This window comes from Diaphorina citri, unplaced genomic scaffold (assembly GCF_000475195.1).
Source record: "Diaphorina citri unplaced genomic scaffold, Diaci psyllid genome assembly version 1.1 scaffold1308, whole genome shotgun sequence".
In the NCBI taxonomy this organism is placed as follows: domain Eukaryota; kingdom Metazoa; phylum Arthropoda; class Insecta; order Hemiptera; family Psyllidae; genus Diaphorina; species Diaphorina citri.
In genome coordinates, this window is record NW_007378737.1 from 36119 (window position 1) to 59406 (window position 23288).

The 23288-nt window shown below is 41.6% G+C and overlaps 1 protein-coding gene across 1 annotated transcript in view; it reads right to left on the minus strand.

Annotated features, from left to right (window-relative positions):
• LOC113469947 (DENN domain-containing protein Crag-like) overlaps positions 1 to 23288 on the minus strand; it is a 48902-nt gene that overhangs the window by 22578 nt on the left and 3036 nt on the right. The window contains exons 5-28 of the mRNA XM_026828013.1: positions 23017 to 23136; positions 22674 to 22885; positions 21763 to 22286; positions 21229 to 21430; positions 21005 to 21077; positions 19854 to 19995; positions 19118 to 19263; positions 17022 to 17141; positions 15875 to 15878; positions 14114 to 14210; positions 12006 to 12249; positions 10438 to 10680; positions 9373 to 9618; positions 8300 to 8419; positions 7511 to 7652; positions 6335 to 6439; positions 5870 to 5929; positions 5087 to 5250; positions 4386 to 4462; positions 3693 to 3813; positions 2055 to 2289; positions 1293 to 1449; positions 784 to 789; positions 12 to 199 (exon numbers count right to left, since the gene is read on the minus strand). Coding sequence (XP_026683814.1) covers positions 12 to 199; positions 784 to 789; positions 1293 to 1449; positions 2055 to 2289; positions 3693 to 3813; positions 4386 to 4462; positions 5087 to 5250; positions 5870 to 5929; positions 6335 to 6439; positions 7511 to 7652; positions 8300 to 8419; positions 9373 to 9618; positions 10438 to 10680; positions 12006 to 12249; positions 14114 to 14210; positions 15875 to 15878; positions 17022 to 17141; positions 19118 to 19263; positions 19854 to 19995; positions 21005 to 21077; positions 21229 to 21430; positions 21763 to 22286; positions 22674 to 22885; positions 23017 to 23136 — 3748 coding nt within the window. The remainder of the gene's footprint in view (positions 1 to 11; positions 200 to 783; positions 790 to 1292; positions 1450 to 2054; positions 2290 to 3692; positions 3814 to 4385; positions 4463 to 5086; positions 5251 to 5869; positions 5930 to 6334; positions 6440 to 7510; positions 7653 to 8299; positions 8420 to 9372; positions 9619 to 10437; positions 10681 to 12005; positions 12250 to 14113; positions 14211 to 15874; positions 15879 to 17021; positions 17142 to 19117; positions 19264 to 19853; positions 19996 to 21004; positions 21078 to 21228; positions 21431 to 21762; positions 22287 to 22673; positions 22886 to 23016; positions 23137 to 23288) is intronic.

Genomic DNA, 23288 nt, shown 5'->3' on the forward strand with positions numbered 1-23288 from the left:
CAATAGTTTACTATATCCCTGATTCCCCACTGTATGGTCACTGGGTTTGTTGCTATGGTGATGGTGGTGACGCTTATGATGGTTACTATGGTAACTAGAGTTGTTTACATTGCTATTGGACGGGTTGCAAGGGGCGGCGGAATTATTTACATAGGGGATTTCTGTACAAGAGCCGCTTCGATTCCGTCTGGGAGGCATTCTGAAAAAATATAAAGAATTTGAAGGCACGGTTATTCAAGTGGTAACGCTGTTGCTTTCAAAGTAGAAGATCCCGGGTTCGTATCACCCCATCGCAAAAAAAAGCGCTCTCATTTCGATCGTAAGTAAATATTTCATCAGATTACTGTCTGGTGTTCTCGTGTTGACTCAGCACCTATTGTATCTCTGACCGCCCATTTGATGTGGGACATACGGGATGGGAACGCTACGATCGTAAATATTTCAACAAGTTACTGTCTGGTGTTCTCGTGTTGACTCAGCACCTATTGTATCTCTGACCGCCCATTTGATGTGGGACATACGGGATGGGAACGCTACGACACAGAACACACGAGTCTAATGTAGCGGTAATCGTTTCGTCGAATCTATTTCACACACAAAAGGTCCACTCGGAGGCTTAGGTGTACGGGGCAAATAGACCCAAAAGATGGCTTGATTTTACCCACGAATCCCCACGAAACAAAAATATACGAACGAGACCTTGGTTAAACTGTGGAGATAAAGAGACTTTTCAGTCCTATCCCAGCAGAATAAACAAGGTATATTGTATTCTAGATGACTTACAACAATCTGTAAAAAGGGGTTAGTAAGGGTTAAACAGTAGAAGAAATTCATATCCACTAAGAGACTTGGACAAAACTTATCAACTAATCAAGAGAGAGCAATCTGTAAAAAGGAGTTAGTAAGGGTTAACTGTATAAGAAATATCCACTAAGAGACTTGGACAAAACTTATCAACTAATCAAGAGAGAGCAATCTGTAAAAAGGAGTTAGTAAGGGTTAACAGTGGAAGAAATATCCACTAAGAGACTTGGACAAAACTTATCAACTAATCAAGAGAGAGCAATCTGTAAAAGGGGGTTAGTAAGGGTTGAACCAAAAAGGCAGATATATTTTGCAGAACTTAAAAAAAAAACACAAACACACAGTAAAATAGCCCAGTTTTAGCTTGGAAGGTCTTCATAGTTTATACGATTACCTATAGACCTATACGGTTCCGATTCCCACCCTGGGGGGAACTTTATGCTCAAGAGATAAGTAAGGTTCGTTCCGATTCCCGCCCTGGGGGGAACTTTATGCTCAAGAGATAAGTAAGGTTCGTTCGATGTCTCTGGTGTAGCATCTCCCCTTGACCGCTGTCTATGGAGGACACGTCATGTGCCAAGTCAGGTCCAGAGTGAGAGATGTCGTCGTTAGACAGCTGGAGACGGCGCATACTTGCTTCTTGACCTACAAACCAAAGACGTATGAAAAAGGTCATTTGTGTCAACATTCAGTTCCTATTTTTCGTCCCCCACCCCCCAAATGAAGAATAATTAAATACTTATTAGATTACTTTAGCTTCAAATTTTTGGAGCCTGGCCTACAGTAGAGGAGAAAAATTAATTATTACCTGCACGTCTAAGCAAGGCGCGTATGAAAAAGGTCATTTGTGTCAAAATTCAGTTCCTATTTTTCGTCCCCCACCCCCAAATGAATAATAATTAAATAGTTATTAGATTACTTTAGCTTCAAATTTTTGGAGCCTGGCCTACAGTAGAGGAGAAAAATTAATCAAATGAATAATAATTAAATAGTTATTAGATTACTTCAGCTTCAAATTTTTGGAGCCTGGCCTACAGTAGAGGAGAAAAATTAATTATTACCTGCACGTCTAAGCAAGGCAGCGGCCAGGATCACATTACGTAGCTTGTTCCACAGGAGCTGACTGGAGTTGTACACCTCTGAGCTCCACTTTCCTTCTAGAACGGCCCGGTTGTAGAACCCATAGGTCAAACCTTTACCGCTACAATACACTTCTAGACTCGTGTGTTCTGTGTCCTATCATACATTACCTGCACGTCTAAGCAAGGCAGCGGCCAGGATCACATTACGTAGCTTGTTCCACAGGAGCTGACTGGAGTTGTACACCTCCGAGCTCCACTTTGCTTCTAGAACGGCCCGGTTGTAGAACCCATAGGTGATAGCGTTCGGTTGAATGCCGCAGCGCCGCATGAGGAATAGAAGTTTTACCGCCAGCACCGGCTGAGAGTAAAGGCCGCACAGTTGCATCATCACGCGGTAACACACCTGGGGAAATGATAGGGAGAGGGATATTTATTTAACGTAGACCGGCTGAGAGTAAAGGCCGCACAGTTGCATCATCACGCGGTAACACACCTGGGGAAATGATAGGGAGAGGGATATTTATTTAACGTGCCATTTGTTAGATATGAATGTCAATTAAACATATTAGGGGGCATTAACTCTTGACGTCAAGCGGAAAAATTAGAAAAATCGAAAAGTACAAGAACTATTTTTAGCCTAATTGCCAACAGACTTTGTCTGATTTATAATGGGAGTGTCATTGTTGAATGGCTTCTCCCTCAAGCCCTTATAAAATTCAACCAATTTACTGATAAATTGAGGAACGGAAAGCGTGGAAAGTATATGGATCGATGACCAAACTAATACTGATATTGAAAAGTGCAACTATCAGGAAACAGTTGATTGAATAATATCAGTGGAGATATCAAAATTACATCTTTCTAGAATATTGTTAGTGTAATGTCAATTAAACATATTAGGGGGCATTAACTCTTCAAGCGGAAAAATTAGAAAAATCGAAAAGTACAAGAACTATTTTTAGCCTAATTGCCTTCCAGAAGACCCAACGCGCCATCTGGGTTAAGAACCACTCAGCTCTTTAAAAGGCTTACCAATCTAACTAGGCTAAGAACAAACTTTTCCAAAGGCACCGGCTGAGAGTAAAGGCCGCACAGTTGCATCATCACGCGGTAACACACCTGGGAAATGATAGGGAGAGGGATATTTTTTTAACGTGCCATTTGTTAGATATGAATGTCAATTAAACATATTAGTGGGCATTAACTCTTGACGGAAAAATTAGAAAAATCGAAAAGTACAAGAACTATTTTTAGCCTGATTGCCTTCCAGAAGACCCAACGCGCCATCTGGGTTAAGAACCACTCAGCTGTTTAAAAGGCTTACCAATCTAACTAGGCTAAGAACAAACTTTTCCAAAGAGTGAAAAAGAAAAGAAAAAAAAAGTAAAGCATAATATGTTATTACCTCATCAGATGGATGTATTCCATACTTCTGAGCTTTGGCTAGCAATTCATAAGCAGAAATTCCAAAGAGTGAAAAAGAAAAGAAAAAAAAGTAAAGCATAATATGTTATTACCTCATCAGATGGATGTATTCCATACTTCTGAGCTTTGGCTAGCAATTCATAAGCAGACGAAAAAAAAAAGTAAAGCATAATATGTTATTACCTCATCAGATGGATGTATTCCATACTTCTGAGCTTTGGCTAGCAATTCATAAGCAGACCTCAGTACCGTCACTTTAGACTCGGACATTGCAATGTAACTCGGCAGATGTATGAACCATATGCTGAAACATGGACAAATTATCATTGATATTTACTTAATGTTAAAATAAAAAAAGTAAAGCATAATATATGTTATTACCTCATCAGATGGATGTATTCCATACTTCTGAGCTTTGGCTAGCAGTTCATAAGCAGACCTCAGTACCGTCACTTTAGACTCAGACATTGCAATGTAACTCGGCAGATGTATGAACCATATGCTGAAACATAGACAAATTATCATTGATATTTACTTAATGTTAAAATAAATAAATGAAATGTCTTCGCGTTCTTATGACAAAACTGCAGCACTAGAAGGAACTGTAACTACCAAGGTCTTCTCGCCCCAAATCGAAAAGAGAGGGAGGACCAAATAAGAGAAAAATAGCCGTGAGTGAATAATATCCCTTCAGGATAATCGAACCCAGGGGTTAATAATTAATAACATGTATGTATGTATGTTGCAAATGTCGGGATCTTTGACCATTAGGCCATTTTTCCTCTCGCATCCCAATATTTCCCTACAATGTCATTGGGAACTTTAACTACCAAGGTCTTCTCGTCCGAAATCGAAAAGAGAGGGAGGAAATAAGAGAAAAATAGCCGTGAGTGAATAATATCCCTTCAGGATAAAGGGCGGGAATCGACCCCAGGGGTTAATAACAAAATCTATTCTCAATTCTCACCTATACGTTCTCGGAACGGCTGGCTTTCTATCCCATCTTTCTTTTCTCTTCGATTTTAAAAAAAAAAAAGGTTTGATAGAAAACCTATTTTTTTAAATAAATCTCACCTATGGCAGGTACTGAGCAGACATTTGCCCCACAGTTCGGGGGCGGATGCACACTGGGCAGCTAGTTTGACGGCCACCTTATACCTACCTAGTCTAAGATGATCGTTTTGAAACTGCATTTTATCTAGTGTATGATTTTTCCAAAATATCTCGCGGAACCCTTGCCGTCAGCTCGCGGAACCCCTAGGTTCCGCGGAACACCAATTAAGAAACACTGCTTTAACCCATCAAATATACGAGACCTTGTTTAGACTGCTGGGGTAAAGGGACTTTTCAGTCCTATTCGGGCAGGATAAACAAGATATATTCTATTCTAATACATACATACTCGTATGTCAAAATATATGAGCCCTTGCTTAGACTGCGGGGGTAAGAGAACTTTTCAGTCCTATCTTCTTACATTTCTTCACCTTTTCCCGTGTACAGACGGGGTCGGCGTTTTTCGTCAGCCTCTCAATCAGTCCTAACTAGGGTGACTGCTTTGGGCTGACATTTGGCTTTGGCTACAAATTTTACGAGTGGATGCCCTTCGCACTCAACTTTTGCTATTTCTTTAGCAAGGGAAATTCAGGTTGGTATACTCGCTATTTAAAGTCCCCCAGTCAGACAAACTTTTCAGTCCTATCCCAGCAGGATAAACAAGGTACATATATTCTAAATTCCGGGAATCGAACCCACGACCATCCACTCAGTAGACTTACCTTCTCCGTGCACTCATCAAAGAAGGCAAGACCCGTATCCATATCAGAAACTAGGGATCTTTCCTCTATGAACCGAATAAACATCTGGGTGCGCGTAGTCGGTTGTTCTAACTGTGGGTCGTCCAATGGAACATCGTCTATGAAGATACTAGGCGTTGTGGTCGCTATGACGACCACAAGAATCACAAAACATTTGTCAGAATTTAAAAAAGTCTAAAAAAATCTAAATCATGACTTAAAATCTAAAACACGATTTATTTGTAGTGAAGCTGAAAGCCCCTGCACAACACACATAGCACAGCATTACCAAGAGACTCCTTTACTGATTCTATCACCTCAGTAAATTTTCTTTTCACTCTGGTAGTGCCGCCACTGCCACTCGATCGTTCACACGAGGTTGAGCACACCCCGTATTCCAGGCACAGAAGCCGAAAAAACTTCAACTCTGCCCGGAAGCCTGATTGATACTTTACCAAATCTTGGTTATTTTCTCAAGAAGCTTAATTTTTTACTGAAGAAGCTTGATGCTTAAATTAAGCTTGATTCTTTACTTAAGCTTAATTATTTACTTAAGAAAGCTCGTTTCTTTACCTGGTGTCGCACCCCGTATTCCAGGCGCAGAAGCCGAAAAAACTTCGACTCTGCCCGAAAGCCTGATGCTTTACCAAATCTTGGTTATTTTCTCAAGAAGCTTAATTCTTCACTGAAGAAGCTTGATGCTTAAATTAAGCTTGATTCTTTACTTAAGCTTAATTATTTACTTAAGAAAGCTCGTTTCTTTACCTGGCGTGGCGTGAGACATACTGAGATGTCTCTGGTGTAGCATCTCCCCTTGACCGCTGTCTATGGAGGTCTAAAAAAATCTAAATCATGACTTAAAACCTAAAACATGATTTGTTTGTAGTGAAGCTGAAAGCCTCTGCACAACACACATAGCACAGCATTACCAAGAGACTCCTTTACTGATTCTATCACCTCAGTAAATTTTCTTTTCACTCTGGTAATGCCGCCACTGCCATTCGATCGTTCACACGAGGTTGAGCGCACCCCGTATTCCAGGCACAGAAGCCGAAAAAACTTCGACTCTGCCCGGAAGCCTGATGCTTTACCAAATCTTGGTTATTTTCTCAAGAAGCTTAATTCTTTACTGAAGAAGCTTGATGCTTAAATTAGGCTTGATGCTTAAATTAAGCTTGATTCTTTACTTAAGCTTAATTATTATTTACTCAAGAAAGCTCGTTTCTTTACCTGGCGTGGCGTGAGACATACTGAGATGTCTCTGGTGTAGCATCTCCCCTTGACCGCTGTCTATGGAGCAGGAGCTTGATGGTGAGATAGCGCTTGTCTTCACACCTGAAACACAATTGATTCAATATAGAATAGAATGGAATGTACCTTTTTCATCCTGCCAGAAAGAACAAGAATGAGAAGAAGACATAGAAGAAGCAGGGACCAATATACCTCTTTTATACTGTCAGCTAAAGAACCGTTCCCCTTTGTCGTGAGTTTAATCCGATTTTTTTCCCGAGTGTCCTGTAGGCAATGTAATTTAAATGAATGTTCCCACTAAGCACGGCACGATTTTTTTCCGAACGACACGAAATGTGCTTGTAGGCAATGTAATTTAAATGAGTGTTCCCACTACGGCCAGAAAGAACAAGAATGAGAAGAGGACATAGAAGAAGCAGGGACCAATATACCTCTTTTATACTGTCAGCTAAAGAACCGTTCTTCTTTGTCGTGAGTTTAATCCGATTTTTTTTACGAGTGTCCTGTAAGCAATATAATTTAAATGAGTGTTCCCACTAAGCACGGCACGATTTTTTTCCGAACGACACGAAATGTGCTTGTAGGCAATGTAATTTAAATGAGTGTTCCCACTACGGGGCAGGATTTTCTCTTTCCCGTCGAACATGATCCTGAGGGAAACGAAAAGGATAGAATAGATTATAATGGGGAATGTAATTAAATGTGTTCCCACTACGCCTTAAGAATAAATAGTCCTAAAACAGACACCATGTTCTTTACTCATTACTTAAGTAGCTACTCCTACCCAGCCCACCTCTGTGGCCGAGTAGTCAAGAGCACTGCTTCTTAACCTGGAGGTGCTGGGTTCGAATCCCGGCCAGGGCGGAAATTTTTCAACCAAACTTTTCCCTTCTTGGGTATGCGTTGATGTAAAAGAATGCGCCATAAAAAAAAAGTGTTATGTTTCCATTGGACCAGTGCAGTGGTCAGTTTTCGCAAAGGAAAATACACTTCCTGTTGGCGAGGTAGAAAAATAACCTAGCCTTACCTTCCAGATCAAATAGAGAACTAGTGTAAAAAAAAGTGTTATGTTTCCATTTGACCAGTGCAGTGGTCAGTTTTCGCAAAGGAAAATACACTTCTTGTTGGCGAGGTAGAAAAATAAGCTAGCCTTACCTTCCAGATCAAATAGAGAACTAGTGTCTGTGGCGCCGACAGTGGGTGCTTTGATAATGGGCAACAAATAGCCTCGATAACCTTTGAGAACGGAAGCCATGAACCTGAGAAATGCCTCCTGGATTTCCAGCTCCAGAAGTTGCTGGAAAAACAAGAATCAACTAATGTAAATTGTCCATCTGATGAGGGACAGACTACGGGATGGGCATGCTACGACACAGACCACAAGAGTTTCATGTAGAAGTTGTTTCATTGCTACGAAATAAAAACGGTGATGAAAAACTCATCTTGGGAGGAAAAAAAAAAAAAAAACACAAACAAACAGAAAAATAGCCCAGTTTTAGCTTGGTAATGTAAATTGTCCATCTGATGAGGGACAGACTACGGGATGGGCATGCTACGACACAGACCACAAGAGTTTGATGTAGAAGTTGTTTCATTGCTACGAAATAAAAACGGTGATGAAACACTCATCTTGGGAGAAAAAAAATCTCTTGGAGGGTTTCAGCAGACATTATATATAAGTTCTGTGGGTCAACTTGATGAGGAGAACCAAAAAGGCAGATATATTTTGCAGAACTTAAAAAAAAAACACAAACACACAGTAAAATAGCCCAGTTTTAGCTTGGAAGGTCTTCATAGTTTATACGATTACCTATAGACCTATACGGTTCCGATTCCCGCCCTGGGGGGAACTTTATGCTCAAGAGATAAGTAAGGTTCGTTCCGATTCCCGCCCTGGGGGGAACTTTATGCTCACCCATCCTTTAGGGCTACCTAGCCCCTTACCTGGTATGAATAGACAGCATGGGACCCAGGGGCTGGTTCAGGGGGCATGATGAATACCGTCCTTTCACTCCTCTGAGAGTCTTCCAGGTCCAACAACTTGTGGTCTTCTTCATTCTCGACCTGAAAGGAATAGAAAGGGTGAGGTTATTTTGGGATTCATTTTAGGAAGGATCATGATTCTTTCAAAATTCTCCCTATTTTTTTTTTCCTGGTTAAGCAAGGTCTTTTTACTGAATTGTTAGTTGTATGTATTATTCTTTAACCCAGTGTTTCTTAATTAGTTTGGCCCGCGGAACCCTTTTCAAAAGGTGAACATCTTTGCGGAACCCTGAACTTTCAAGATTGCACTCCCCACTCCCACCCCCCTTATTATAAAAATACAACAAGTTTTCTTTGTTACAGTTCCCTCTATCAAACCTCTAAAAAAAGCTGTGTCTCACCGCGTATGCTATGAAGCTAAGCTCTCCACCCACCAGCCTAGTTGGCTGAAAGGTTAGTATACGTCTGCCTTTCAATCGCTAGGTTGCGGGTTCGATTCCCCCGGGGCGAATTTTATCCTAAACAGATAAAGTTTGTTCTCGGAACGTCTGGCTTTCCTCCTATCCTGTCATTCTTCTCTCTTCGATTATGTTTAGCTACCATACTGGCACCAGTTGCTACGCGCATTTATGTATATTAGCTAGATAGCTACTCATTTTCCTCACGAGGCTGAGTGGGTCGCGCAACAGCCAGTCAAGGATTCAATCATTTGCATGATATATTGACCCCGCCGGGAATTGAACCCGGGTCTCCCGTGTGCAAAGCGAGCGCAGTGACCACTACACCATGAGAGCTACCTCACGTCAGTACCCTGATAGAACTTACCGTTCAATAGGTACAGACTGGGGTTCCGTCTCCAAGCTAGTCTTATAGACTATAGAGGAACAGCAGGAACTTCTCAAACGTATGAAAGAACGGCCACTCAGGGTAGGCTGGGGTTCCGTCTCCAAGCTCGTCTTATAGAGGAACTTACCGTTCAAAAGGTACAGGCTGGGATTCCGTCTCCAAGATAGAACTTACCGTTCAATAGGTACAGGCTGGGGTTCCGTCTCCAAGCTCGTTTTATAGAGAAACAACAGGAACTTTTCAAAAGTATGAAAGAAGGGCCAATGGGAGAGGAGACAGAGGCACTTGTTCGTGTGGTACTCCACATTGGGCGACGCAGGGGGGTCACCGGTAGGGGAGTTCTCTTCACACTGGACGCGAAGTTTGTGGCGCTGCTGGGCCGTGACGCGGTCGGCCGGGTAGGGCTCGTAGAAGGTCACCGCGGAGCCGTACACCTGATGAGGAGAGAGAAGAAAGAAAAAGATTATAATATTTACTTTTTTTAGGTAAGAGATAAACTTAATCGGAGTTTGTCAGGCTGGGGGACGTTAAACAGGGAGTAGACCAGCTTAGTCTGGCTTGGGGACGTTAAACAGGGAGTACACTAGCTTAGTTTGGCTGGGGGACTTTAGACAGGGAGTATACCAGCCTGAATTTCCCTTGCTAAAAAATAGCAAAGGTTGAGTGCGAAATTTGTAGCCAAAACCAAATGTCAGCCCAAAGCAACCACCCTAAGTAAGGGCTGATTGAGAGGCTGACGAAAAACGCCGACCCCGTCTGAACACGGAAAAAGACGAGGAAGAAGAATTTCTAGTTCCTTGAAAAAAAGAGTTGCACCACCGTCTTTATTTCTGGGCAAAGAAACAACTGCTACATTAGACGCTTGCGGTCTGTGTCGTAGCATCCCCATCCCGTAGTATACCCCTTATCAGATAAACGATAAGAGACACAATAGTTTCCATTTAGGTGCTGGGTCAACACGAAACACCTGAAAGTAGCCCTTTGAAATATTTGTAAATCGAAAGACGACCCCAATTTTTTTCCTATGGTGGAATTCGAACCCGGGACCTTCTGCATGGCAAGCAAACGCGTTACCACTGGGCTAACCGTGTGCCTGGCGATACTTAGCGATTTGTACATATTTTATTTTTCCGAATGAGGCGTTTCAACACTGGAATACCAGGCTACCTCCTTGTGTCACTTCAGGCTACCTCCTTGTGTCACTTCAGGCTACCTCCTTGTGTCACTTCAGGCTACCTCCTTGTGTCACTTACTTTCTCGGCAGCATCAGACACGGTCAGCACAAACGTGGAGAAGATAGGGCTGGGGCGCTGCACGTTGACAGGCCACGCCTCCAGAGTGGCCCCCATAGGGAGACAAAATATAGGCACCGAGCGGGGGAAGGCAAAGTCCGCCCTGTCCATGTTCGGGTATTGGACCAGGAGTTGAGGCTTGTACACCAGAGAGCGCGCGGAGTTCATCGACTTCTTGTAGCACAGAAACACGTCCGAACCCACCTGAAATGAGAATGGAATGTGGAATGAATTTTCACTTTTCACACGATTTTCACTTTCAAAAATCTCTGTAATAAATATAGAAAATTCTTTGTAAGACATGGAAGATTAGAATTCAAAATGAGTTTTCACTTTCTTTCTTTCAAGAGGTTTGATAGAGGGAACTGTAACTGCCAGGGCCTTATCGTCCCGAAAGGGAAGATAGAAGGAAGATAGGATAGAAGAAAGCCAGCCGTTCCAAGAACGAACATTATGCCATCAGGATAAAATCCGCCCCGGGCGATCATCGAAACCTAGGTTCTCACAGATCTAGGTGTCAGACTTTTTCATCCACACACGTTAAGACGGTACAAACCTAGGTCTGTGAGACCGCGATCTGTCGGACGGTCACAGCGTTAGAGGCAGACACATGAGGTCCCAGGTTCGATTCCCATTGAGATCAACTTACCAGGCCCCTATTCAACTTCTTATTGATCACACAGAAGGCATGCGGCGGGGTCTCTATCTTAGGCCAGCCACTCATTATCAGGTAGAACTGACTCTATCAGGTATACCCGACACTTGATCAGGTCTACCTGATAGTGAGATCAGGTCTACCTGATAGTGAGTGGCTGGTCTTACTCACAGGAGGTCCCCGGTTCGATTCCAGGCGAGGTCAACTTACCAGGCCGCGGTTCAAGTTCTTATTGATCACGCAGAAGGCATGGTGCCTTGTATCAACTTGGGTTAAATGGTAGAGATTGCCCCAGGTAATAATTTCGCCCTTTGTTTGCAATTTTTTGCATTTGTGTACATTGAATTATAACCAAAAAGTAAAGCGTCTAAATAAATAAATCAACTTACCAGGCCGCGGTTCAAGTTCTTATTAATCACACAGAAGGCATGGTGCGGGGCCGGTCTTGTATCAATTTAGGTTGAATGGTAGAGATTGCCCCAGGCAATAATTTCGTCCTTTGTTTGCAATTTTTTGCATTTTGTGTACATTGAATTATAACCAAAAAGTAAAGCGTCTAAATAAATAAATCAACTTACCAGGCCGCGGTTCAAGTTCTTATTAATCAATCAGGTCTACCTGATAGTGAGTGGCTGGTCTTACTCACAGGAGGTCCCCGGTTCGATTCCAGGCGGGGTCAACTTACCAGGTCGCGGTTCAAGTTCTTATTGATCACGCAGAAGGCATGGTGCGGGGCCTTGTCTTGTATCAACTTGGGTTAAATGGTAGAGATTGCCCCAGGCAATAATTTCGCCCTTTGTTTGCAATTTTTTGCATTTGTGTACACTGAATTATAACCAATAAGTAAAGCGTCTAAATAAATAAATCAACTTACCAGGCCGCGGTTCAAGTTCTTATTAATCACGCAGAAGGCATGCGGCGGCGTTTCCATCTTGCTCGGTATAATAACACAGATGTCGGTCACCACCAGAGTGTTGGGCGGCAGAGTAGGCGGCGCGCGTCTATACGTGACAAAGGTGCGCGCCGTGGAATTGTTAACGTTGGCGCACCGACCTTCGGGCGTCTTGGACACGATTTCCGAGTCGGGCAGGATTTTCTCTTTCCCGTCGAACATGATCCTGAGGGAAACGAAAAGGATAGAATAGATTATAATGGAATAGATTATTTGGGGTTCAGATGAGAGCCTCTTCACAATTTCTGTGAATATCATACTATCATAGGCTTAATGAGCGACTGTCGTTGTTGTTGTTGTTGTAGCGGCTTCAGCTAGCTGTAGCTGAATGGTAATGCCAGAATAAGGAATAGATATCTTTTCTTCTTCTTCTTCTTCTGCCATACACCGGGGTGATGGTCTCTAGCCATGTTTAATTGGCTTGTCCTGAACCGCACTTATAAATCGTGCTCATAGCACATCTCAGTAGAATATACACTGCCGGGCAATGAAAGCGGGACACCCCAATTTTTTGGTTTTTCTCAAACTGCTCTTCAGTGTTCAAATTTTTCCGGTAAAACCATTATTGATATTTTTTGCTGTAAAGTTTAAAACTTATTCCAGAAGACTGCACACCCTGTGAGTAAAAAAGAAAAATGAAAAACAAGGATCAGTTTTATGCTGAAAATGCATGTTTCTGGAGATAAATGTTAACATACCTTTTTTCTCCTCGATATTTTTCCACCATTTCTGAACCAGGTGCTTTAGAAAAGAACACAGAACATTAATTTACTACTTACTGGTAAAAAATTAAAAAAAAATTCTCTGGGCCCCAGCCGGAACTCAACATATTGATAGCTATTAAACACACCTGTGGAAGCTCTACATATGTCATCTACCACTGACATGATAGGATATTGGTATTATGTATACGTACATAGGTACATGCGTACTACTTACATATCTACTTAGTATGCGTGAATTGAATGCGTGGACGTGAACAGAAGAGGATTACGCCTACCTACGCCTATGTTGACATAGAGAAATAACACTGGACAGAAATAGGTTTAAATACTTTGAATGGATCATGGAATGAACGAAGTAAGTTTTCAATTTTAACTGAATGTTTTTTTCTACAATGAAAGTAGACAAAAATATAGGGATAATGTGTGCAACTTTGCAAACATGAGCTCTATGCATAAGACTATGGGCTTGATCAAGCCCATGAGAGCTTCAGAAGGACCCTTCTTATGACAATTAATTGAGTTGTACAATTCAATAAGGCAGGATTTTCTCTTTCCCGTCGAACATGATCCTGAGGGAAACGAAAAGGATAGAATAGATTATAATGAATTATTTGGGATTCAGATGAGAGCCTCTTCACAATTTCTGTGGATATCATACTATCATAGGCTTAATGAGCGACTGTCGTTGTTGTTGTTGTAGCGGCTTCAGCTGTAGCTGAATGGTAATGCCAGAATAAGGAATAGATATCTTTTCTTCTTCTTCTTCTTCTTCTGCCATACACCGGGGTGATGGTCTCTAGCCATGTTTAATTGGCTTGTCCTGAACCGCACTTATAAATCGTGAGGACTTGTGTTTATTATTTAAAAGCAGAGATAATTCTTTGAAGAAGCTAGCTAAGCTTTTTTTTTCTGTACCTTTCTGCCATACACCGGGGTGATGGTCTCTAGCCATGTTTAATTGGCTTGTCCTGAACCGCACTTATAAATCGTGAGGACTTGTGTTTATTATTTAAAAGCAGAGATAATTCTTTGAAGAAGCTAGCTAAGCTTTTTTTTTCTGTACCTTGAAACCGCTTTCGAATTACTTCCACCGACGCAAACAGTGGGTAGACACTAGTCTACTCTCTGTTTGACATCCTCTAGCCAGAGAGCCAGAGGCAACAGGTAGCACGATTCATTGCAATAGTATTCATTTTATCTTAGTTAATTAGCTTCTTTACTGCTCCTTATCAATTCAATAATTTATTATTCTTCTCGATCTAGTATTCCGCCACTGGTAGCTACCCGTTCGAAGAGTCTACTTACCCCACATCGACCAGGGGCGGCTTATCTCGGCCTCTCCGATAACACAGGAACACTTCGGGACTTTTGAAACTCCCATGATTGAGATCTGCCGACAGCCCTGAAATCAAACAAAGGAAAATTTAATAGGCACCTTAAGAAAAAAAGTATTTCCTTGAGAACGAAGCTCAACTGTTTAGGGTAAAGTTCGCCCCGGACGGGGCTCAAGGCGGACAGGATAGGAGAAAGCCAGCCGTTCGGAGAACGAACCTTATGTGTTTGAGATAAAGTTCGCCCCGGACGGGAATCAAACCTACAACCTAGCGCTTACAAGGCAGGGGCACTACCTTCCAAGCTAACTAGGTGCGTGAGATGGCTGGACAACATTTTCAACTCTTTTACTAGGCAACATCATGTCCTAATGCCCTGTTGAGGTCAATTGGTGTTCAATCGAAGATCAATTGGTCAGTTATAATGACAACTAATAAAACACCTAAATCAATTGAAACTCGTGGTTGCCCAATAAAGGATAATGTTATTGGGTAAAAATCATGAATAAAAGATCGATTCCCAAAAAGGATCCAAATCTGAAGACGAAACTCCGAAAATGTGTCTTTAAAAGGTCGAAAATTCAATTTTCATGTGCCGTTCTAATGAAAAAGTTCAAAGAGTGTGACGTCAGATTATAAGATATGCTTTAGTATTTTTTAGGAGTAAGAATTGGGCAGTGACCTTAATTTCAGTGCGAGGAATAAACGCACTTTTTTTACTGCTTCCTGAAATTCAGGGGCCAAGGTGTATTGTTTACTGAAATCTATTATCTCTATTGAAAACAAAATATCAGATTTAATAAAGTTCATCGGGAGGGGGCATTGACATTTAGGTGCAGTCACGCAGTCACCTATTCACGTGCCCCTAATCAAGGCCCCTACACACGAAGAGTGAATTGGGCTTTCAATCCATTGTCCTGAAGTCCACATGATTAGGTGTATTTTCCTTTCGGGAAACTGTGACGATCTCCCCTCTTGTGAAGCTCATTTCCCCTCTTTTTAAGGAAAATACGGGTATTAGTTCAACCGCTAGGTGGCGTGGTATGTAATTTGCACCACCTCTTTCGTGTTCCTGGTAAAAAGACCTTTAATTTCAGATATGTATAGGTCGCCCAGGTTTGGATATAAGTCCTTCTATAGGAACAGACAGACACCGAAGCGAATACAATAGTCCGTCCCTATACCTTTTTTTTTATTACCTACTATTTTAATTTAAGTAATAAGGGAAGGACGGACTAAAAACTAGTCAAAAGAAATTTCCCCGACCAACATGAATGATATGGTCGGAAAAATAAATAATGATTGTTTGTCAAATACCGAAAATATCGACTGTCAAACGATGATGATGATGATATTGATGATGATTTTTTTTTGTACTGTTCACTTTCCATTAAGATATAAGGCTTCGTTTAATCGTTTGAAATGACGTATCTACCTGTCATATTGTATTTAAGTACAATTTTATAAAAACATGTTTACTTTTCCTTTCTTATTTTTGTCTTTTCGTTCTTCTTCCGTTTGTTTATTCTTTTCCTTTTTCTATCCTTCCTCAATTTCATCTTTTCCTCCTTATTTCTATCCTTTCTTTCTTTCCCCAAATCAAAGAGAGAAGGAAGACAGGGTAGGAGAAAGCCAGCCGTTCCGTGAACATTATCCGTTCAGAATAAAATCCGCATCGAGCGGATTCGATGCGGCCAAGCGCTTACGAGGCAGACACGCTACCAACTAAACTAACTAGGCTGTGAAAACAAAAGTTTAAGGACAGGTCATAGCGTATGTAACGGCTTTTATGGCGAAACAGACTAAAATATGTTTAGTAGGGTCACACACAAAGGAAACTTTGTTTAGTAAGTGCCCTCCCTGTAGGGCATTAAGCAAGGTATTAAAGAAAAAAAAATCGTCGAGATAAAACTTAGTACTCACTTCGTGCGTTCAACAGGGTTTTGATTCAACAGAGAGTCAAAGGAACAGAACGTGTGACAAACATAGAACAGAATAGAATATACCTTGTTTATCCTGTACGAATAGGACAGAAAGAGAACATACGACTCGGAATGAGGTTAAATTGACACCCACTCGAGTTAGAGTTGACCCGTAGACTCACAACTCGGAGACCGTAGGGTTCATGGTCAAATTGACATTATGTTGTTTCCTGGCTACCTTATCTCTTTTATAGTTGAAAAAAAGTGATAAAGGGAACTAGGGAACTGTACCAGTGTAACAACGGAGGTTTACGGACAAGGGAGAAAGTCAACCGTTCCGAGAACGAACCTTGTTTGTTCACGATAAATTTCGCTTCGAGCAGGACCCGTACCCACGACCTCTTTACCCTCCAAGCTTCTTCTTCTTCTTCTTCTTCTTCTTCTTCTTCTTCTTCTTCTTTTTCTTCTTCGTCTTCTTTTTCTTCTTCTTCGTCTTCTTCATCTTCGTCTTCTCCTTCTTCTTCTTCTACTTCTTCGCCTTTTCCCGGTGTACAGACGGGGTAGGCGTTTTTCGTCAGCCCTCAATCAGCCCTAAGCTGATCGCTTTTGGGCTGACATTTGGTTTGGCTACATTTGGTTATGGCTACAAACTACTAAGCTGGAAAAAAAATAATAATAAGAACTTAATTTTATTGTTACAGTTCCCTCCATCAACCTTCTAAATTTCAAAAAGCGTTTGATTATTATTTTGACCACAATAGAATAGACCTTGAAAAAAAAAAAAAAAAAAAAAAAAAAAAAAAAAAAAAAAAAGAGCAATCTGTAAAAGAGGGTTAGTAAGGGTTAACTGTAGAAGAAATTCATATCCACTAAGAGACTTGGACAAAGCTTATCAACTAATCAAGAGAGAGCAATCTGGCCCATCCTTTAGGGCTACCTAGCCCCTACACAAAGACTTACCTGGTAGGAATAGACAGCATGGGACCCAGGGGCTGGTTCAGGGGGCATGATGAATACCGTCCTTTCACTCCTCTGAGAGTCTTCCAGGTCCAACAACTTGTGGTCTTCTTCATTCTCGACCTGAAAGGAATATAAAGGGTGAGGTTATTTTGGGATTAATTTTAGGAAGGATCATGATTCTTTCAAAATTCTCCGTTTTTTTTTCCTGGTTAAGCAAGGTCTTTTTACTGTTGTTGTATGTATTATTCTTTAACCCATCAAATATACGAGACCTTGTTTAGACTGCTGGGCTAAAGGGACTTTTCAGTCCTATTCGGGCAGGATAAACAAGGTATATTCTATTCTATTCTATTCTATTCTATTCTATTCTACGAGTACTTCTTGGACAAAACTTATCAACTAATCAAGAGAGAGCAATCTGTAAAAAGTGGTTAGTAAGGGTTAACTGTAGAAGAAATTCATATCTACTAAGAGACTTGGACAAAACTTATCAACTAATCAAGAGACAGCAATCTGTAAAAAGGGGTTATTAATGGTTAAACAGTAGAAGAAATTCATATCCACTAAGAGACTTGGACAAAACTTATCAACTAATCAAGAGAGAGCAATCTGTAAAAAGGGGTTAGTAAGGGTTAACTGTAGAAGAAATTCATATCCACTAAGAGACCTGGACAACACTTATCAACTAATCAAGAGACAACAATCTGTAAAAAGGGGTTATTAATGGTTAAACAGTAGAAGAAATTCATATCCACTAAGAGACTTGGACAAAACTTATCAACTAATCAAGAGAGAGCAATCTGTAAAAAGGGGTTAGTAAGGGTTAACTGTAGAAGAAATTCATATCCACTAAGAGACCTGGACAACACTTATCAACTAATCAAGAGACAACAATCTGTAAAAAGGGGTTATTAATGGTTAAACAGTAGAAGAAATTCATATCCACTAAGAGACTTGGACAAAACTTATCAACTAATCAAGAGAGAGCAATCTGTAAAAAGGGGTTAGTAAGGGTTAACTGTAGAAGAAATTCATATCCACTAAGAGACCTGGACAACACTTATCAACTAATCAAGAGACAACAATCTGTAAAAAGGGGTTATTAATGGTTAAACCGGATAGAAAGGGTGAGGTTATTTTGGGATTAATTTTAGGAAGGATCATGATTCTTTCAAAATTCTCCCTATTTTTTTTTTCCTGGTTAAGCAAGGTCTTTTTACTGAATTGTTAGTTGTATGTATTATTCTTTAACCCATCAAATATACGAGACCTTGTTTAGACTGCTGGGGTAAAGGGACTTTTCAGTCCTATTCGGGCAGGATAAACAAGATATATTCTATTCTATTCTAATACATACATACTCGTATGTCGAAATATATGAGCCCTTGCTTAGACTGCGGGGGTAAGAGAACTTTTCAGTCCTATCTTCTTAATTTTCTTCGCCTTTTCCCGTGTACAGACGGGGTCGGCGTTTTTCGTCAGCCTCTCAATCAGCCCTAACTAGGGTGACTGCTTTGGGCTGACATTTGGTTTTGGCTACAAATTTTACGACTGGATGCCCTTCGCACCCAACCTTTGGTATTTCTTTAGCAAGAGAAATTCAGGCTGGTATACTCGCTGTTTAAAGTCCCCCAGTCAGACAAACTTTTCAGTCCTATCCCAGCAGGATAAACAAGGTACATAGCTGTTTAAAGTCCCCCAGTCAGACAAACTTTTCAGTCCTATCCCAGCAGGATAAACAAGGTACATATATTCTAAATTCCATCCCTCCAGGAATCGAACCCACGACCATTCACTCAATAGACTTACCTTCTCCGTGCACTCATCAAAGAAGGCAAGACCCGTGTCCATATCAGACACTAGCGACCGTTCCTCTATGAACCGAATAGACATTTGGGTACGGCTAATTTCTATCCCTCCAGGAATCGAACCCACGACCATTCACTCAGTAGACTTACCTTCTCCGTGCACTCATCAAAGAAGGCAAGACCCGTGTCCATATCAGAAACTAGGGATCTTTCCTCTATGAACCGAATAAACATCTGGGTGCGCGAAATCATGGAGAAAAACTTGTGATTGGCCCGGACTAGACTTACCTTCTCCGTGCACTCATCAAAGAAGGCAAGACCCGTATCCATATCAGAAACCAGGGATCTTTCCTCTATGAACCGAATAAACATCTGGGTGCGCGAAATCATGGAGAAAAACTTGTGATTGGCCCGATCCCGCGACCTTAGGAAACCTGAGAGGAAGCAAAAAAAGGGAAAGCGTTGAATTGAAAGAACGAAGTGAGTTCTGTTTTTTAACTCGCCCATTTGATGAGGGACATACTACGGGATGGGGGAAGAAATTCATATCCACTAAGAGACTTGGACAAAGCTTATCAACTAATCAAGAGAGAGCAATCTGTAAAAAGTGGTTAGCAAAAAAAAAGGGAAAGCGTTGAATTGAAAGAACGAAGTGAGTTCTGTTTTTTAACTCGCCCATTTGATGAGGGACATACTACGGGATGGGCATGCTACGACTCAGATGCGTCTAATGTGACAGTTGTTTCATTACTACGAAATAAAAACGACAGTGAAACACTCGGTAAAATAAAAAGAATAATAATAATAATAATAATGTTCCTTCAGTTTGTCTGTTGTTTTTTTTTTCTACAATATCATCCTTTCAACCTTTAAAGTCTACAGTTAATAAGCAATAAGCCATCTTTTGTTTGGCCCGACTACCATAAAAAAAGTGTTATGTTTCCATTGGACCAGTGCAGTGTTCAGTTTTCGCAAAGGAAAATACACTTCCTGTTGGCGAGGTAGAAAAATAACCTAGCCTTACCTTCCAGATCAAATAGAGAACTAGTGTCTGTGGCGCCGACAGTGGGTGCTTTGATAATGGGCAACAAATAGCCTCGATAACCTTTGAGAACGGAAGCCATGAACCTGAGAAATGCCTCCTGGATTTCCAGCTCCAGAAGTTGCTGGAAAAACAAGAATCAAAAAAATAGTGAAAAATCCAAATCTGACGTCGAAACTCCGAAAAAATAACTGTAAAAGGTCGAAAATTAAATTTATATTTTCCGTTCTAATGAAAGAGTTCAAAGATGTGTGACGTCAGACTTCAGGCAGTTGCCTCGCTAGGTAGCGCCAGTATGCAAGCGCAAGATAAGTAAGGTTCGTTCTCCTGTCTACTCTCTTCGATTTCAGGATGATGAGAGCTTTGTTGTTACAGCTTCCTCTTCCGAACTGTTTTCCTCTCCAGAATGGAGCAGTTGCAAATGGGTAAAAATTATTAATAAATGGTCGATTCCTATGTAAAAAGTAGTGAAAAATCCAAATCTGACGTCGAAACTCGGAAAAAATAACTGTAAAAGGTCGAAAATTAAATTTTTATTTTCCGTTCTAATGAAAGAGTTCAAAGATGTGTGACGTCAGACTTCATCCAGTTGCCTCGCTAGGTAGCGCCAGTATGCAAGCGCGCTTGCGGAGGAGCACAAAGAAATGCGCAGAAACGTATGCGCACAAACACAAGAAACTCCGAAAAAATAACTGTTAAAGGTCGAAAATTAAATTTTCATTTTCCGTTCTAATGAAAGAGTTCAAAGATGTGTGACGTCAAACTTCAGGCAGTTGCCTCGCTAGGTAGCGCCAGTATGCAAGCGCGCTTGCGGAGGAGCACAAAGAAATGCGCAGAAACGTATGCGCACAAACACAATAATGTGTTGCCTGCAAGGGAGCTTTGCTCGGGACATTTGATGTGACGTCATCGCCTACGGGAGCGTATGCCGTGACGTCAAAGTTCACAATTTGCCGGTATTTTTTAAATCGATTTATCTCGGGATCTAGAAGTCGTAGAAGAAAAAGAAAAATTCCGTTGGTCCTCATTTTTCCTGCTCTATGACTTTGAAACATCACCCATGTAAGCGCAACTGATCTATTTATTCTATTCTATGAATAAACGAGGTCTATTCTATTCTATTCTATCCTTACCTCTTGTCTTTTGATCTTAAAGTCCGCATCTATGCTGTTTTGTTTCCCGGGCAGGTCGGCCACACTATTCGACCTGTTCTTTCCTTAAAGTCCGCATCTATGCTGTTTTGTTTCCCGGGCAGGTCGGCCACACTATTCGACCTGTTCTTTCTGCTAGCTGTCACAGTTTAAAGTCCGCATCTATGCTGTTTTGTTTCCCGGGCAGGTCGGCCACACTATTCGACCTGTTCTTTCTGCTAGCTGTCACAGCTAGATCTTCTACATTATTGTTGTGTAGTTTGCGGACGAGCATGAGGAGTTTGTGGTAGAGGTGTGTCAGGGTGTGACGTAGCGTGCGGGCAGGTCTCTTCGGTAGGAGCTTGATGGTGAGATAGCGCTTGTCTTCACACCTGAAACACGATTGATTCAATATAGAATAGAATATACCTTGTTCATCCTACCAGAAAGAACAAGAATGAGAAGAAGACATAGAAGAAGCAGGGACCAATATACCTCCTTTATACTGTCAGCTAAAGAACCGTTCCCCTTTGTCATGAGTTTAATCCGATTTTTTTCCGAGTGTCCTGTAGGCAACGTAATTTAAATAAGTGTTCCCACTAAGCACGGCACGATTTTTTTCCGAACGACACAAAATGTGCTTGTAGGCAATGTAATTTAAATGAGTGTTCCCACTACGCCTTAAGAATAAATAGTCCTAAAACAGACACCATGTTCTTACAATAGACACCGCCTCGGCCACCAAAGTAACACATAGGGGCGAAGTGAATGGATCAACAGCTTCTGTTCAGTCAGCAGGATCGTATTGTCCGGGCCCAGATTAACCCATAGTAACAATAATATACCCGAGTCAGCACTTACCATAGACACCGCCTCGGCCACCGAAGTCAACACATCGGGGCGAAGTGAATGGATCAGCAGCTTCTGTTCAGTCAGCAGGAGCGTGTTGTCCGGGCCCAGATTAACCCATAGTAACACTAATATACCCGAGTCAGCACTTACCATAGACACCGCCTCGGCCACCGAAGTCAACACATCGGGGCGAAGTGAATGGATCAGCAGCTTCTGTTCAGTCAGCGCACAGAGGAGCAGCAGGAGCGTGTTGTCCGGGCCCAGGTTGAGCAGGAGTTGCCGGAAGCTGGCACCAGAGCGCGGTAGTGGCAGATCTTCAGGTTGAGTCAGGATGAGGCGTTCGGTGAGGGAGAGTTGGACCAGGATGCGAGGACGATGTACGGACGGGAACGGGATGTCTTCCAGCAGATGAGAGATCATTCTGTCAAGAGAGAAAGGAGTACAATTACAAACAGAGGGGTTTTTATAAAAATAAATAAATGAAGTTTATGTTCTCATATCAGAACTTTGATGCTCAGTGCTCACTGCAGCATAGTAGGATTTTCCAAAGAACTCAATAATCTGGCACCCAGTGTTTAGCTTCCGAAATCGAAAAGAGAGGACCGAATAAGAGAAAAATAGCCGTGAGTGAATAATATCCCTTCAGGATAAAATCCGTCCCGGGCGGGAATCGAACCCAGGGGTTAATAACAAAATCTATTCTCAATTCTCACTTATACGTTCTCGGAACGGCTGGCTTTCTCCTATCCTAACTTTCTTCTCTCTTCGATTAAAAAAAAAGGTTTGATAGAAAACCTCTTTTTTTTAATAATAATCTCACCTATGGCAGGTACTGAGCAGACATTTGCCCCACAGTTCGGGGGCGGATGCACACTGGGCAGCTAGTTTGACGGCCACCTTGATCTCCTGTTTCGTGCGCCTGGCCATTGGACTGCCGGGAGTCCCAGTCGGCGCGGCCTGCAGGTCGAGGTGATGGGGCGGGGGCCGGTCCCGGTTGTAGTGGAACAGGGCCGGGTCCAAACGAAATCCGTCCTGAGGAAGGAGGAAATAAGTATTAGTTAGCTGAGAAATATTATGTTAGATAGATTTACCTGGTAGATTCGTAGATTAGTAAAAGCTTAACCCATCCTTTAGGGCTATCTAGCCCCTACACAAAGGCTTACCTGGTAGGAATAGACAGCATGGGACCCAGGGGCTGGTTCAGGGGGCATGATGAATACCGTCCTTTCACTCCTCTGAGAGTCTTCCAGGTCCAACAACTTGTGGTCTTCTTCATTCTCGACCTGAAAGGAATATAAAGGGTGCGGTTATTTTGGGATTAATTTTAGGAAGGATCATGATTCTTTCAAAATTCTCCGTATTTTTTTTTTTTTTTTTCTGGTTAAGCAAGGTCTTTTTACTGAATTGTTAGTTGTATGTATTATTCTTTAACCCA